This window comes from Doryrhamphus excisus, chromosome 18 (assembly GCF_030265055.1).
Source record: "Doryrhamphus excisus isolate RoL2022-K1 chromosome 18, RoL_Dexc_1.0, whole genome shotgun sequence".
In the NCBI taxonomy this organism is placed as follows: Eukaryota; Metazoa; Chordata; class Actinopteri; order Syngnathiformes; family Syngnathidae; genus Doryrhamphus; species Doryrhamphus excisus.
In genome coordinates, this window is record NC_080483.1 from 17,810,592 (window position 1) to 17,824,443 (window position 13,852).

The 13,852-nt window shown below is 46.4% G+C and overlaps 1 protein-coding gene across 2 annotated transcripts; it reads left to right on the forward strand.

Moving 5' to 3' along the window:
- Nucleotides 1–13: 13 nt before the first annotated feature.
- tacc1 (transforming, acidic coiled-coil containing protein 1) lies at nucleotides 14–12,923 on the forward strand. Of its 2 annotated transcripts, XM_058054619.1 has the most exons (15): nucleotides 15–149; nucleotides 2,246–2,815; nucleotides 3,711–3,808; nucleotides 5,321–6,614; nucleotides 6,952–6,987; nucleotides 7,251–7,314; nucleotides 8,933–9,068; nucleotides 9,372–9,430; nucleotides 9,934–10,047; nucleotides 10,130–10,206; nucleotides 10,270–10,313; nucleotides 10,470–10,633; nucleotides 10,713–10,819; nucleotides 11,543–11,663; nucleotides 11,923–12,923. In XM_058054619.1, exons 2-15 carry the CDS (start codon nucleotides 2,673–2,675, stop codon nucleotides 11,986–11,988), a joined length of 2,523 nt encoding a protein of 840 aa, XP_057910602.1. In that variant the 5' UTR covers nucleotides 15–149; nucleotides 2,246–2,672; the 3' UTR covers nucleotides 11,989–12,923. The 2 variants fall into 2 exon arrangements, with proteins under 2 accessions (XP_057910601.1, XP_057910602.1); XM_058054618.1 differs by lacking the exon at nucleotides 6,952–6,987 and having other exon boundaries at nucleotides 14–149; nucleotides 9,312–9,430.
- The last annotated feature ends 929 nt before the right edge of the window (nucleotides 12,924–13,852 follow it).

The following is a 13,852-nucleotide window of genomic DNA, read 5'->3' on the forward strand; positions in this document are numbered from 1 at the left end:
CATCTCTCGTGCAGCTGTGGTGATGCCAATGCAGGTTATAATCCGGTCTTTGTCAGCTGTCACTCTCAATCAGCAGGTTGTTTCACTTTTACGAATTCGTGGTCTTTAATCAACTCGTCAAATAGTATGACATTTCTTCATGAACTTCGGTAAGTGTCAAATTAGCCGGGGGATAGAAGGCGGTACTTTGCTCCGGTGTCGTTAAAGTTAGGTCCAAATCATATAACATCAACAGGTATACGTGTGTGAAGTATTCCAAAAGTACAAGAAGACAATATCAAATGAAGTATGTGAAGTATTCCAAAAGTACAAGAAGACAATATCAAATGGTTAAACGAGAAACTGCACCGCGTTGATCGTCATCAACCGTTTTCCTGTCTTACCACGAGAGGCCGCTGTGGTACACATTGTGCCATTTGCGTGTCAAAGTGAAAGCACGGGTGCTTTCCAGCAGGCCTTGTGTAGCTTCTGTCAGTCTGCAGTTTTTATTGGCGGTGCAATACTTTATTGTACCACTTCATGTCCATTTTGCCCGAGTACAGCTCCTATCTTCCCACAATGATCTGTTGAGTGACAGGAGTAGTATCTACACAGGTTCTTGGTTGGGGCTTTTTTCCAAGATGTTATTGTTTGTCGACGCTGATCCATTGTACATTTTTATGGTGCCAGTGTCAATTATCATACCGCAGATACAGCATAAAGCGAATGTACCTGCCTGGAGTTACTATGCAGGCAATATTGTTTGAAACTTAGACTAGTGAATATGTCATTTGTCTGCTGAGGAAAAGTCACAATTGACAGAAGGTCAAATACTTTGTGAAAAACTGTATTTTCCCAGTTTCTCCCACAACACAGTATTTGAAACATGAGCCTCTTTTGAGTTGTGTACAGATCCTACTGCAGTTCCAGACTTCTTGGCAAAGCTCCGGAGGCTGCAGCAGTGGTGCTAGCACAGCTTTTAAGGCCCGGGTGGTCTTCTCTCTCAAGCACACATCAACGCACCCGCACGGCTGCCTTATGCCACCTCCTAATGTTCATGGCTGCCATTTTTAGACAAGAAAAACACAGGCCGGGACACCAGAGTAAAGTCACCAATTGATCCTGACTTTCCAGTAATTGGAGCTCCAGACGATCAGCCTGAAAGCAAATGCATGCCTCTGCAGACCCAGACGGTAAATAATGACTCCACCCTCCCAACGTGGAGCCTCTAAAGGAGCCACGTGTGCCTCTGCTCAGCCATGGAAAATTGTGTGACAGGAGCTGATACGCGGCTAAACACTGACGGTTTATTATTATACTTAGAATACTCCTCACGTATACTTCTGTCTCTAAGTGCACTGCAATAGGTGGCAGGTACCGGGACGTCTCCCCAGTACTCGTGGACATATGGTAATAACTTGTATCATCCATTCCAGGATGCCTGATGTGAAGATTCTCAACTGTGTACAAGTGTAAAAATAAGCTAGCTGCTGTACAATACGACATACAGTAAAACTGAAATCCGATTGATGACAGTTGACTGATCAATAGAGATTGCTGAAGGCAGGTCATGGATGGCACTGTCCTCGTGTACAAGTGTAAAAATAAGCTAGCTGCTGTACAATACTACATACAGTAAAACTGAAATCCGATTGATGACAGTTGACTGATCAATAGAGATTGCTGAAGGCAAGTCATGGATGGCACTGTCCTCGTGTACAAGTGTAAAAATGAGTTATTTGCTGTCAGTAGTAATACTCTATTGCATGCATACCTGTGTTTTTGACCAGTAAACGTTCTGCTATTTTGTACTGAGCAGCCAGGACCGTGTTGTGGAAGCCTTGCGAAGTCAGGCCAAGCAGGGCGGTGGTATTTTACAGCAAATGACGGCCACAATAGTACAGAAATGGAGTATTTAGTCAGAGTGTGAGTGAAAGTCTTGCATTTATGCAACTCCCTGCATGTGGGGTGGGGGTTCAATGCCGATGTCAAGCATGAAGCTCAAGACCAACCGAACGGAGTCAGGTGGATTTATTGAGATGATCCGATAGAACTGGTCGCTCCAGTCTATCACATGAGAGCCAGTTCACTGTGACGCAGCCTCGGGGGCCAGGGGGTGGGGGTGGGGGTGCAGAGACTGCTTTTAGGTACAGCCCCACATTCCTAACCTCTGCCTGGGTTACAAATGAGGAGCCCGTGCTTTGGAGCTCCTCCTCTTCCTCCCTCACTGTTTGTTCTCCAACTCCCTCCTCCTCTTGCTTCACAGAGAGGAACAGCAAGCTGACGGTTCATACCATTCTCCAACCACAGGGGAACACATCAGCTGAGTGAAGAGGATCTACATCCATTTCTGTTCTGCGAGCTCGCTGCCCCCCCCCCCCCACTGCAAAAGCCTGGCGTGGGGGCTGGAGGGCGTTGTAGGAAGAGGAAAGAGCCGTTATTCGAGGACCAGCTGATCGGGGCACAGGCAAAGAGTCGGGGGGTGGAGGTGAACACCCTCCCCAAGGGGATGGCTTTTGACTTTGGTTTGTAGGAAAGACATGGTTCCTTCCGCAAATGGAAGCCATGTGAAGAAAGAAGCTTCATAGGATGACGTGACAGCACTGGGGAGGAATTTAAAGAGGAACAAGAAGCCAAAAGGGATCTGCCCAGTGAGCTACCCGGTGACCAGCATTGAGTCGTCACCAAGAGAGATGTCCTGGTTGTCTCCTGTGTCCTGGGCCAAATGGACCTGGACGGCGGTGCGAGGGGGCGAGGAAGGAGAGGAAGAGGAGGGGTGTGAGAGGGTGCAAAGGGAAGAGGATGATGATGATGAAGAGCGATCTCAAGGCTGCAGGCAAGGAATCTTTTGGACACTTGTGACGAGTGTACTGGCATGTGTGCACGTGTGCACGTGTGCGTTTGTGTGTGTGTGTATTGTATGTGTGTGTGTGTGTGTGTGTGCGTGTGTTGGAGGAAGAATGACAAATACTGAAAAAGCATCCACAATTTTCTCCCATGTGGACTTTGTGGCCTGGGGGCCTTGATCCTGTGGTCTATTGGAGCATGTTATTGGGATGGTGCTGTTTCAAGAAGAAAGCATGGTTAAATAGAAGAGAGTCTTTATTTGTTAACCGGTCACATCAACTGTTCATACCACGGTGACGCCAACCTCATATTTGAAACGGAGTAAAAAAAAAGCAGAGCTGCTTTTGAACGCAAACATTATTCAATGCAGTGAATGTGACAGGAAGACTGTAGGTTGCCATTTCCTGTTTTTGTCTTGCCTGCATTGACTTCCTCTCTGAGTCAAGTCAGTTGTTGTCCTACACACTGCAACCTTTTTGTTGTCATGTCAGTAAAAGCGTTTGAGTCTGCCTGGCCATGGGGTACCCTATAGACTTGGACCCTTGACTTAACATGGGAACATACTTAGTCCTAGAAATGATACCGCCTGTTATCTTGGGGTCCAATAAGGAGACACAGTCGTGTGAACACCCACAATTGCAGCAGCTGTGTTGTACAGATGTGGACAATTGGTTTCCACCATGACGCAGTCCAGAATTGGTTTCTCACTGGTGATGGTTTTTTTCAGACGAGGTCATGAATCGTCCATACAAAAGATTCTAATGTGTTTCTCTCATCTAATTCATATCGGTTCTTTGTGTGTGACTTCCTCGGCCTGATAGTCCTGTCAATCGTCATATTTGCAATTATTCCAAAGCTTCCTTTCCCCCTCTTGTTTACCTCAGCTCTGACTCCGATGGTCATTTCGACACCCCTGAAGCAGCCACCCCTGTCCGCGGGCCACCAACCGTCCAGGGCGAGCTGGAGAGTGGCAACAAAACAGGTGAGGCTCTAAAAGAATTGAGAGGCTGCGGGTATTTCTTTTTGTGAAAGTATCACAGCGTCCCCTCCTGGAGGTCACCATGGTAACAGGAGGTTACTGCAAATGTTTGACATCATACTACTTTTAACGGCCTGAATCTCCTCCACCGCAGTCCATGAACCGTGCACGTGGTGGATCATGTGTGTAATTGGATCCACATGGGGGCGGGTCAGGAATGTACCTGCCTCCTGCATTCCTGCTTTTATTAAGGAATACCCGCCTTTCCTGACCCCCGTACCTTATCTTGACGGCATCATGCTGAGGTATGCACCAAGGGCTTGGTGGATGCATTTGGATTCTGGTGGGTTTGGTGAAAGTGCAGACAATGTAATAACGAAACGCCAAGAGGCGGAGCCTGTGGCAGAGTGTGGGAACGGCCTTCATGCTGGAATTCAACAGGTTCAACAAAAGCTTCAGTTCACGGTTCCGGAGGAGGGGACGGGGGCCCCACCTTCATTTAGCTTGTTTCCAAACAGTTTGACCACATCCACTCATGTACCGTGGAGGTCTGACACTTGGAATCCCGTCAAGCAGCTACTGCCACATTTTTCCACACGACGCCATCGCACGGCTAAGGCAGTGCGCTTTCCTTTCAGACATTTCCCTACTGAGTCACACGGGTACGTTTGCTTAGCATCTCAAGATATAATCTTGCTAAACATGCTGCGTCCTTGTACATCCAAACATGCTAACATCGTTTTTACAGTAGAAGAATCAACCGCACTATACCAGTTTATACTATTTTGGTTGTTTTTTGAATGGGCAGTACTAACACACCATAATATTTATACATAATATTTCATATTTAAAACCTTCCATAAGAAAGACCTTTATTATATTTCATAGACTTATTAGACTTAGCTTTATTGATCCACAAGCGTTGCGGTAGCTCAAAAAGAAAAACCCTCTTCAATCAAATGCAGTGCGACATGAATAACATAAAAAGGATATAAGTCGAGTAAATAATATAGTGAGTAAAAGTAAATTGGCAGTATATGCCAGGTAGGACATCAATAATAATGAAAAGCGGTGAGGTATTGCAGCAGGGTGTGGTCATGTTTAGACGGATTTCCATGGGAGGAGTAAAAATATTTCGAAACTACTGGCAGGCTGGTGACTCGAAGTAGGCCGTGTTGTCTCCTAGCAACATAATATTACATAATATTACAGGAGGCAACTGTGACAGGCCCACTAAAATATGTTGATGTGCGTCTCTCCAGGCTAGGACTCCATCAAAGCGCTCGCTCTCGTCACGTACGTCTAGCTTGTTTTTTGAGTTAGCATTGTGGAATGCGCTTGGTTGCTTTGATTGTGACAGCCCTCCTGTCACGGTCTGGTGTTACCATAGCAACAGCAGCAAGTGGAACCGTGGGCAGGCTAGCGACTTGCTCTCCGAGAACCAATGAGGTATCAGGCACATCTGAGGTCTGATCTGATTGGAGACATGCACACTTGTCATTTGTTTGTGTCCAGATGTGGAGCAGGATGAGCAGCTGATGGTTACAGCACCAGCTGGGGACGACGGACATTTGCTCTTCCACAACATGGGTCAAGATGAAGACCCGCTGGAGATGAACACCAGCCACCTAGGAGCACAAAATGGCAGCCCGTCAGCCCCCGTAGACTCTGAGCCCATCTTTGATTCATTCTCAGAGACTCTTGTTCCCGGAGTGGAGAAATGTCCAGTTCTCTGGACAGATGTACCCTGCGACCAGACACTGGTTCCAGAAGTCAGAAAATGCACAATTCCATTACCAGAACCACCCTGTGACCCAATTCCTCTTATGGATTTTGCTCCAGCTTCTCATACTGGTCCCGCGATAGACTCGGTCCAAATCAGTGAAGCTGAACTCCACCCTGCCGCCAATCTCCCAGAAGGGAAACCTCTTCACAACAATGTTGACATCAAGCAATCACTTGAGTCCAGCTCAAAAACTACAACACGCAAATCGAAACCTCCATCCTTGGAGATCAAGGACACACCTAAGGAGGAAGTGCAATCAAATGAGGAACAAGATCTTGTCCCCAAAGCCTCTTACAATTTCGACCCCGACCGTTTGGATGACAGCTTTAATCCTTTCACCAGTGGAGGATCCAAAATCCAGAACTCTCCGCCACCATGCGGAACAAGAACTTTCCCCAGACTGGAGCCCCTCGGTAGCTCCCTGCCGGTAGAAGAAGACGGCGCAGCAGCAGAATCAGCATCGGAGTCAACGTCCAAGGCAAAATCTGTGATGCTGGAGTTGGATGTGGATGAGAGGGCAGTCAGCAAGCCGCCTCCAAAGAAGTTAGGACAGAGAAAGACAACCAGCAAAGTCAAGAAGCAAGTGAAGCCCAAAGCGCCAGAGACATCCTGCCAACCTGCACCAGAACCTACAATATCGGAAGCACTTTCTGAAAGTCATCTCTCAGTTTCAGACTCAAGCGTGCCTCTAAACCTGGATGACGTTCCCATTCCTAGGAAGGGAACGTACAACTTTGACCCCAGTCAGTGGGATGACCCCAACTTCAACCCATTTGGGAGCAACAGCAAGGTGAGCGCTTCTCCGGTGCTCCCCAAAGGCTCCTACACCTTCGACCCAGACACTTTTGAGGACTCTGCGGACCCTTTCAAGCCCTCTAAAACCCTGAACGACGAGGACGTGTCCCGTTGCTCCCCCGTGCCAGAGAAGAACGTGAAAGACGGAAGCCAACAGAAAGCAGAGCGCCCACAAGGAGAGAAGAAGGTTGGGCAGATGACCAAGAAAAGCAAAGCGAGGACGGACAAGTAAGTTAGCTGCTAAATGACGGGGGACCACCTTCTCTCTAAAGATGCTTTGGGATGGAACAGTATCAGCAAATCTGACTCAATCTATTGTTGACATCTCCTAGTGATGCCGCTGCGTAGCAAACATGGAACCTTCAGTTCGATTTCGCCTGTTCAGAAGCAGCTTTTAGCTTTTAGCTTTTAGCTTTCCCACCAGAAATGGTCTGCTTGTCAAGCTAAAAGACCTTTGGTCATTCACTCGTCTTCTGTGTCTCGACCCTGATTCAAATCACTCTTCATCCTTCCTTCTTCCTTCTTTTTCGCCTACTTCTGTCTGCTTTTGTCCACTACTCCTCAGGACATCTGAACAAGTCAAGTTTCTCTGTTTTCTGTTGTAAGTACTACTACTACTGTTAAGTACTACTACTACTACTAACACTCCTCTTTACACATGCTTGCAGCCCATTCGTCTCATCGTGGTCCATGCTGTCCAACAATAGCGTCTTCCTAAGGTTTAATGTGACCTTATTCATCAGCATTTCCATTTGCCCCCCCCCCCCCCCCCAAAGGCCGCTTACAGTTATGTTATGTTATAGTGCTTACAGTTATGGGCACAATATTTCAGTAAAAACATTGTGACCATTTTATGTCTCCTAGGAACCCGTGTAAAGCTGAGGAACTTGATGACAGCCAGTCACCGATGCAGGATATGTGCCAACAGGTAAGTGGATCGTTTCTTAGCGTGCCTGTGAGTCCCAGATGAAATGTTTTACCTTACCTACCACGTCCATTATTTAGCAGATGGCCCACCTCTGAATAAGAACACAATAACCTTTAGTGGGCTCGGTTTACTGGGTTCACATTCCTTTATTGAAGGCAGAGAAGGTTTGTCCCAAAGGGAGCGTGACTGATGATGAAGTCATGTATCAAAAAGGTTGTCCATGAATCCATAATTGAGGCCACGCATCGCTCAGGTATGGTAACACTGTTACCTTGACTCCATCACTCGGGTATGGTAACGCTGTTACCTTGACTCCATCACTCGGGTATGGTAACACTGTTACCTTGACTCCATCACTCGGGTATGGTAACACTGTTACCTTGACTCCATCAGTCGGGTATGGTAACACTGTTACCTTGACTCCATCGCTCAGGTATGGTAACACTGTTACCTTGACTCCATCACTCGGGTATGGTAACGCTGTTACCTTGACTCCATCACTTGGGTATGGTAACACTGTTACCTTGACTCCATCGCTCAGGTATGGTAACACTGTTACCTTGACTCCATCACTCGGGTATGGTAACACTGTTACCTTGACTCCATCACTCGGGTATGGTAACACTGTTACCTGGACTCCATCACTCGGGTATGGTAACACTGTTACCTTGACTCCATCGCTCAGGTATGGTAACACTGTTACCTTGACTCCATCGCTCAGGTATGGTAACACTGTTACCTTGACTCCATCACTCGGGTATGGTAACACTGTTACCTTGACTCCATCACTCGGGTATGGTAACGCTCTTACCTTGACTCCATCAGTCGGGTATGGTAACACTGTTACCTTGACTCCATCACTCGGGTATGGTAACACTGTTACCTTGACTCCATCAGTCGGGTATGGTAACACTGTTACCTTGACTCCATCACTCGGGTATGGTAACGCTGTTACCTTGACTCCATCACTCGGGTATGGTAACACTGTTACCTTGACTCCATCACTTGGGTATGGTAACGCCGTTACCTTGACTCCATCAGTCGGGTATGGTAACGCTGTTAGCTTGACTCCATCACTCGAGTATGGTAACGCTGTTACCTTGACTCCATCAGTCGGGTATGGTAACGCTGTTACCTTGACTCCATCACTCGGGTATGGTAACGCTGTTACCTTGACTCCATCACTCAGGTATGGTAACGCTGTTACCTTGACTCCATCAGTCGGGTATGGTAACGCTGTTAGCTTGACTCCATCACTCGGGTATGGTAACGCTGTTACCTTGACTCCATCACTCGGGTATGGTAACGCTGTTAGCTTGACTCCATCACTCGGGTATGGTAACGCTGTTACCTTGACTCCATCAGTCGGGTATGGTAACGCTGTTACCTTGACTCCATCAGTCGGGTATGGTAACGCTGTTAGCTTGACTCCATCACTTGGGTATGGTAACGCTGTTACCTTGACTCCATCACTCGGGTATGGTAACACTGTTACCTTGACTCCATCAGTCGGGTATGGTAACGCTGTTACCTTGACTCTTTGTGTGTTTTACAGTAGAACTAAGTATATAAATGATATAAACGATATAAATATCATAAAGTGCGCCACTGTGCCCAGGAAGAGGAGGTGGTGGTTCAGACCCCTGAGATCTCGCAGCGAGTTCACCACGCCACCGATGAGGAGAAGCTGGCGTCCACTGGCATCGTGGGTCCAACCACAGACGGCCATGAGCAGAAAGAAGAGTCTGAATGCAGTAAGGAACCCGGCCAAAAAAAGCCCATCACAGATGCTATGTTTTCAAACCGTCATTGTTTGGCAGGACAAAGCTATAGCTATTGATTAGCTATTGACTTGAGTGATTTTTCTTTTGGTCAAGAAGACCATGGAAGTTGGTGTATATCATCATGACATCCGCCCAAACAAATGACATAGCTGTCAGTTGCAATATGTTTTCATTATTTTCCACATTTGCATTGATTTACATTTGGCATACTAGCACCACTGGCGGTAGCCACTGCGGATTCAACTCTATTGAACTCTTGGTTTCCCAACAAAGATCCTGAGACCAAGATGGTGGCCCACGAAGACCTGAAGACTACTTTGAAAGATGATACCGTAAGTTGCATATTTTAGTTTGCATAGATTACCTCTCCTAGGAAGTACAAACAACACAGACCACATTTTTGATGCTTTTGATGAACATCTTCGGATATTGAAACCTTGAATCATTTGTTATGCAATGGTTGTTTGTCTATATGTGCCCTGTGATTGGCTGGCCACCAGTCCAGGGTGGACCCCGCCTCTCGCCCAAAGACAGCTGGGATAGGCTCCAGCATACCCGCGACCCTCGTGAGGATAAGCGGTAGAAAATGGATGGATACTTGTAACCTGTCCAGCCCTTTGGACAAGTAGTACCTGCAAGGGAAATGAGATACTACAAATGTATGTTTAACTTTATTGATGATGTTTTAAAGTTAGTCATATTTGGGGCAGCCGGACCCCAGTAGGAGGGGTAGAAGAATGGGAGAGAGAGAGGAGAAGAGTGGGACAGAGGGAGACAACAACCAAAATAGGACTATTGGATGGGACGGTATTCACGTGTTTTCTGGATGTTCCAGTGCGAGGAGACATCCGTGTGCGGCAGAGCTACCGATACAGAGGTGCCGTCTCAGGACAAATTTCCTCTGAGTGAAATGGACAAGGCTGCTGTGCTCACGCTCATCAGAGAGGAGGTACGTTACTCCCTCTGGAGGAGGCATCAAGCTACACTTCATCACTTTTATCTTCATCTCCATGCCCTTTTCCTCTCCTCAGATCATCACAAAAGAGATTGAGGTCGGTGAGTGGAAGAGGAAGTATGAGGAGAGCAGAGCTGAGGTTCTGGAGATGAGGTAGGCAACAGAAATAATCTGCCAATGAATTTAGATTGCTCACTTTTTGTCTTCTATTCCCAGGACAATTGTTGCCGAGTATGAAAAGACGGTTGCACAGATGATTGGTGAGTTAGTGCCACCTGGCGGTGGCACATGGGTATTTATTTTGTCAGGATGGCACAGCCATTGCCTCGCCTTTCTCTGTGACGTCACAACTAAACACTCAGCCAAAATGTTTGTGTCCATTTGTTCTCTCAACAACGTTGTCGTCTTTGGTGCAGAGGATGAACAGCAGCAGAAGACGCTGTCGTCCACCAAGTCGGTCAGGCAGATGACTCTGGAAAGGGACCAGGCCCTGGCTGACCTCAACTCTGTGGAGCGCTCCTTCGCTGACCTCTTCAGGAGGTATGAAAACATGAAGGGGGTCCTGGACGGCTTCAAGAAGGTCAGTAAGATGTTGGCTCGTGCTTCCTGAAGACACGGCCAGATGGCCATACATGCATCCTCTCCGTCTGTCTCTCCAGAATGAGGAAGTGCTGAAGAAGTGTGCACAAGATTACTTGACACGCATCAAGCAGGAGGAGCAGCGTTACCAAACCCTCAAAGTTCATGCGGAGGAGAAGCTGGATAGGTGAGTGACGCGTTTTGTATTTAGGCAACGTCTGGCCAAACCGAGACAGTCTGGCTCTCCGAACACACATGGATGTGCAAAGTGCGGCTCAGGGGCCATCTGTGGAGTGCGGCTCAATGCAAAAGTAAACAAATCAAGAAAATCAACAAAACCTAGCAAAAGCACAAAAATGTCGAAAAATGCATCATGTAACTAGAAAAAGCTCAAACGTGGATAGTAGTAAAACGTAGTAGTAGCTAGTACCGATTACCTGTGATGCATCACTAACGCCACATGTCACGATTGTTTGTCTATATGTGCCCTGGGATTGGCTGGCCATTTTCTAAGCGGTAGAAAATGGATGACTATTGTTTGTCTAGTTATATTTGATGTATTGTATTGTAGTTTTCTTGAAATGAACGGTCTGGTCTGGTCTTGTCGTCTACTTGGTAGTATTGCGTATACTGTATACTGTGTACTTCCCTCAGCATTTTCACTACAAATCAGCACTGCAATGAAATGTCCTTTGAAGACTTAGCAGTGCAGTCCTAGCCCAAGAGTAGAGGATGAAACCTACTCCAAGCTACTCTAAAGCCGTGATATTGTCAAGGGAAATGTTCTTTCACTTCCTGTTCAGGAATTTGATGCTTGCATTCAGATTTTGTCTTGTATTTTGGCTACTCATTTTTTGCACGACAACTCACTCACTTGTGTGTGTGTGTGTGTGTGTGTGTTCTGTAACAGGGCCAATGAGGAGATAGCGCAGGTACGTGCCAAGGCCAACGCGGAGGGCGTTGCACTCAATGCCAGCCTGAGGAAGGAACAGATGAAGGTGGACTCGCTTGAAAGAGCCGTCCTTCAGAAGGTAAGATTTTACAATGACTAATTATGCTGTTGGGCATATTGTGGATTAGTGGTTAGCATGTTAGCCTCACAGGAAGTTGAAAGTTTGAATCTCTGTTTGGGGCGGCCGTGCTGTAGAGGACCTCCACTCTAGAAGACATCTAGTGCAGATGGATGGCATGTTATATTTCCATTCAACACCAGGGGGCAGCATTTGACTGAGTAACTGAAACCAGAGTGGTCCTTGTATCAGCAACATGATTGTCTTCTTCTCTAAACAGAACCAGGAGATCGAGGAACTCACCAAGATCTGCGATGAGCTTATTGCCAAACTGGGAACTGAATAAGCCACAAGACCCCTCAGGACCCCGCAGGATCCCGCAGGACCCTCAAGACCAAAAGAGACCGGCACCATGCCGTATTTGCTGTATTTTACTTAAACATCTGTTTGGCTTACCTCATAAATATTGATTCGGAGCAGTGATCAATATTAAACGATTATGATATTTGTAAGAGCTGAAGATGTATTGGATTGGATGAAGGATATCGCCGTAATGTACATTGGTTTACTTCTTTCCTCCGCCCTTTTTTACATTCAGCACTATGTACTGCTGAGTTGTTGTCACAGAATGGGAGTTATGAAGTTATGAAATGATAGCACCAAAATGTGTTGGATCATTTCATCCGAGGACTTACAGGAAGAGGATTGAACCTCCACGTCCAGTTAAACGCTTCAATGTATCATGGTTGTCCGACGGCGATGCTGTGTTGGCCAATGTTGTCGCTCCCGTGTAAAGATGTTCCATCTTTTATCCGAGTCCAGTCCAAATGTGCCTTCATGTTGTCTAGTTTGTACAAATAGAGGAACAACTGTACGTCCTCCATGCAGTTGTCTCGTGTCAAGTGAACGTCTCGCACACCCATCCCATGATGTGATTGCACAAGGGGGACTTGAACATGTTCTAGCATTGATGATTGATGGCATTCTTGGGTCTGATTCAACCCGAGGGAACATGCAGAGGGAACATGCAGGGGCAACATGCAGGGGCAACAAACGTCTGTCATAGAAGCACAAATCCATTGCCAAAATGATGCTATTTCTTGCAATGGAAGGGGCAAATCCATGTTACAGTGCAACCTGTACGTTTTATATTCTTAAAAAAAGACATTTATGCTTTATTTTGCTCATAATATTTGTAAATGGAAATACAGTACCGCTATACTCAGATTGGATGTCGACTGCTATATTTTGTGCATTTCCGAATAAAGAGTTATTGTTTTACTGCTGAGTAGTAGACCGTCTGCTTTTACCTCCATCCGGTTATCCATATGCAGTACATATTGTACGATATGTACTTCATATCAGCCTTTTTATTTATTTTATATAGATCATTGCTGTTCTCTTTTACTGTCGCTGCAGACAACCAGCATTGACCTTTTAGGAAACACGTCATTAGTGGACTCATTTGGTTTGTCAGTGTACTTCTAAGTGCTCTGCCTCTTCTAAGTGCTCTACCTCTTCTAAGTGCTCTACCTCTTCTAAGTGCTCTACCTCTTCTAAGTGCTCTGCCTCTTCTAAGTGCTCTGCCTCTTCTAAGTGCTCTGCCTCTTCTAAGTGCTCTACCTCTTCTAAGTGCTCTACCTCTTCTAAGTGCTCTACCTCTTCTAAGTGCTCTGCTTCTTCTAAGTGCTCTGCCTCTTCTAAGTGCTCTGCCTCTTCTAAGTGATCTACCTCTTCTAAGTGCTCTGCCTCTTCTAAGTGCTCTACCTCTTCTAAGTGCTCTGCCTCTTCTAAGTGTTCTACCTCTTCTAAGTGCTCTGCCTCTTCTAAGTGCTCTGCCTCTTCTAAGTGCTCTACCTCTTCTAAGCGCTCTGCTTCTTCTAAGTGCTCTACCTCTTCTAAGTGCTCTACCTCTTCTAAGTGCTCTGCCTCTTCTAAGTGCTCTGCTTCTTCTAAGTGCTCTGCCTCTTCTAAGTGCTCTACCTCTTCTAAGTGCTCTACCTGTGCCTCAGCGTCTTCTTCAGCGTAACCTAGCTTATCCTTCTGTGTGAAGACAAGATGAACACGTCTAAGACAAAAACACAACATCACATAATTGAATGGTCTTTCTTATTCCAGACTACCCATTTGAGGGAATACTTTGGGATGTGGTCTACTTGTGTCTCATACAGCCTGAATAAAGTCGAGGCTCCAGTCTCCATATGTAAGTA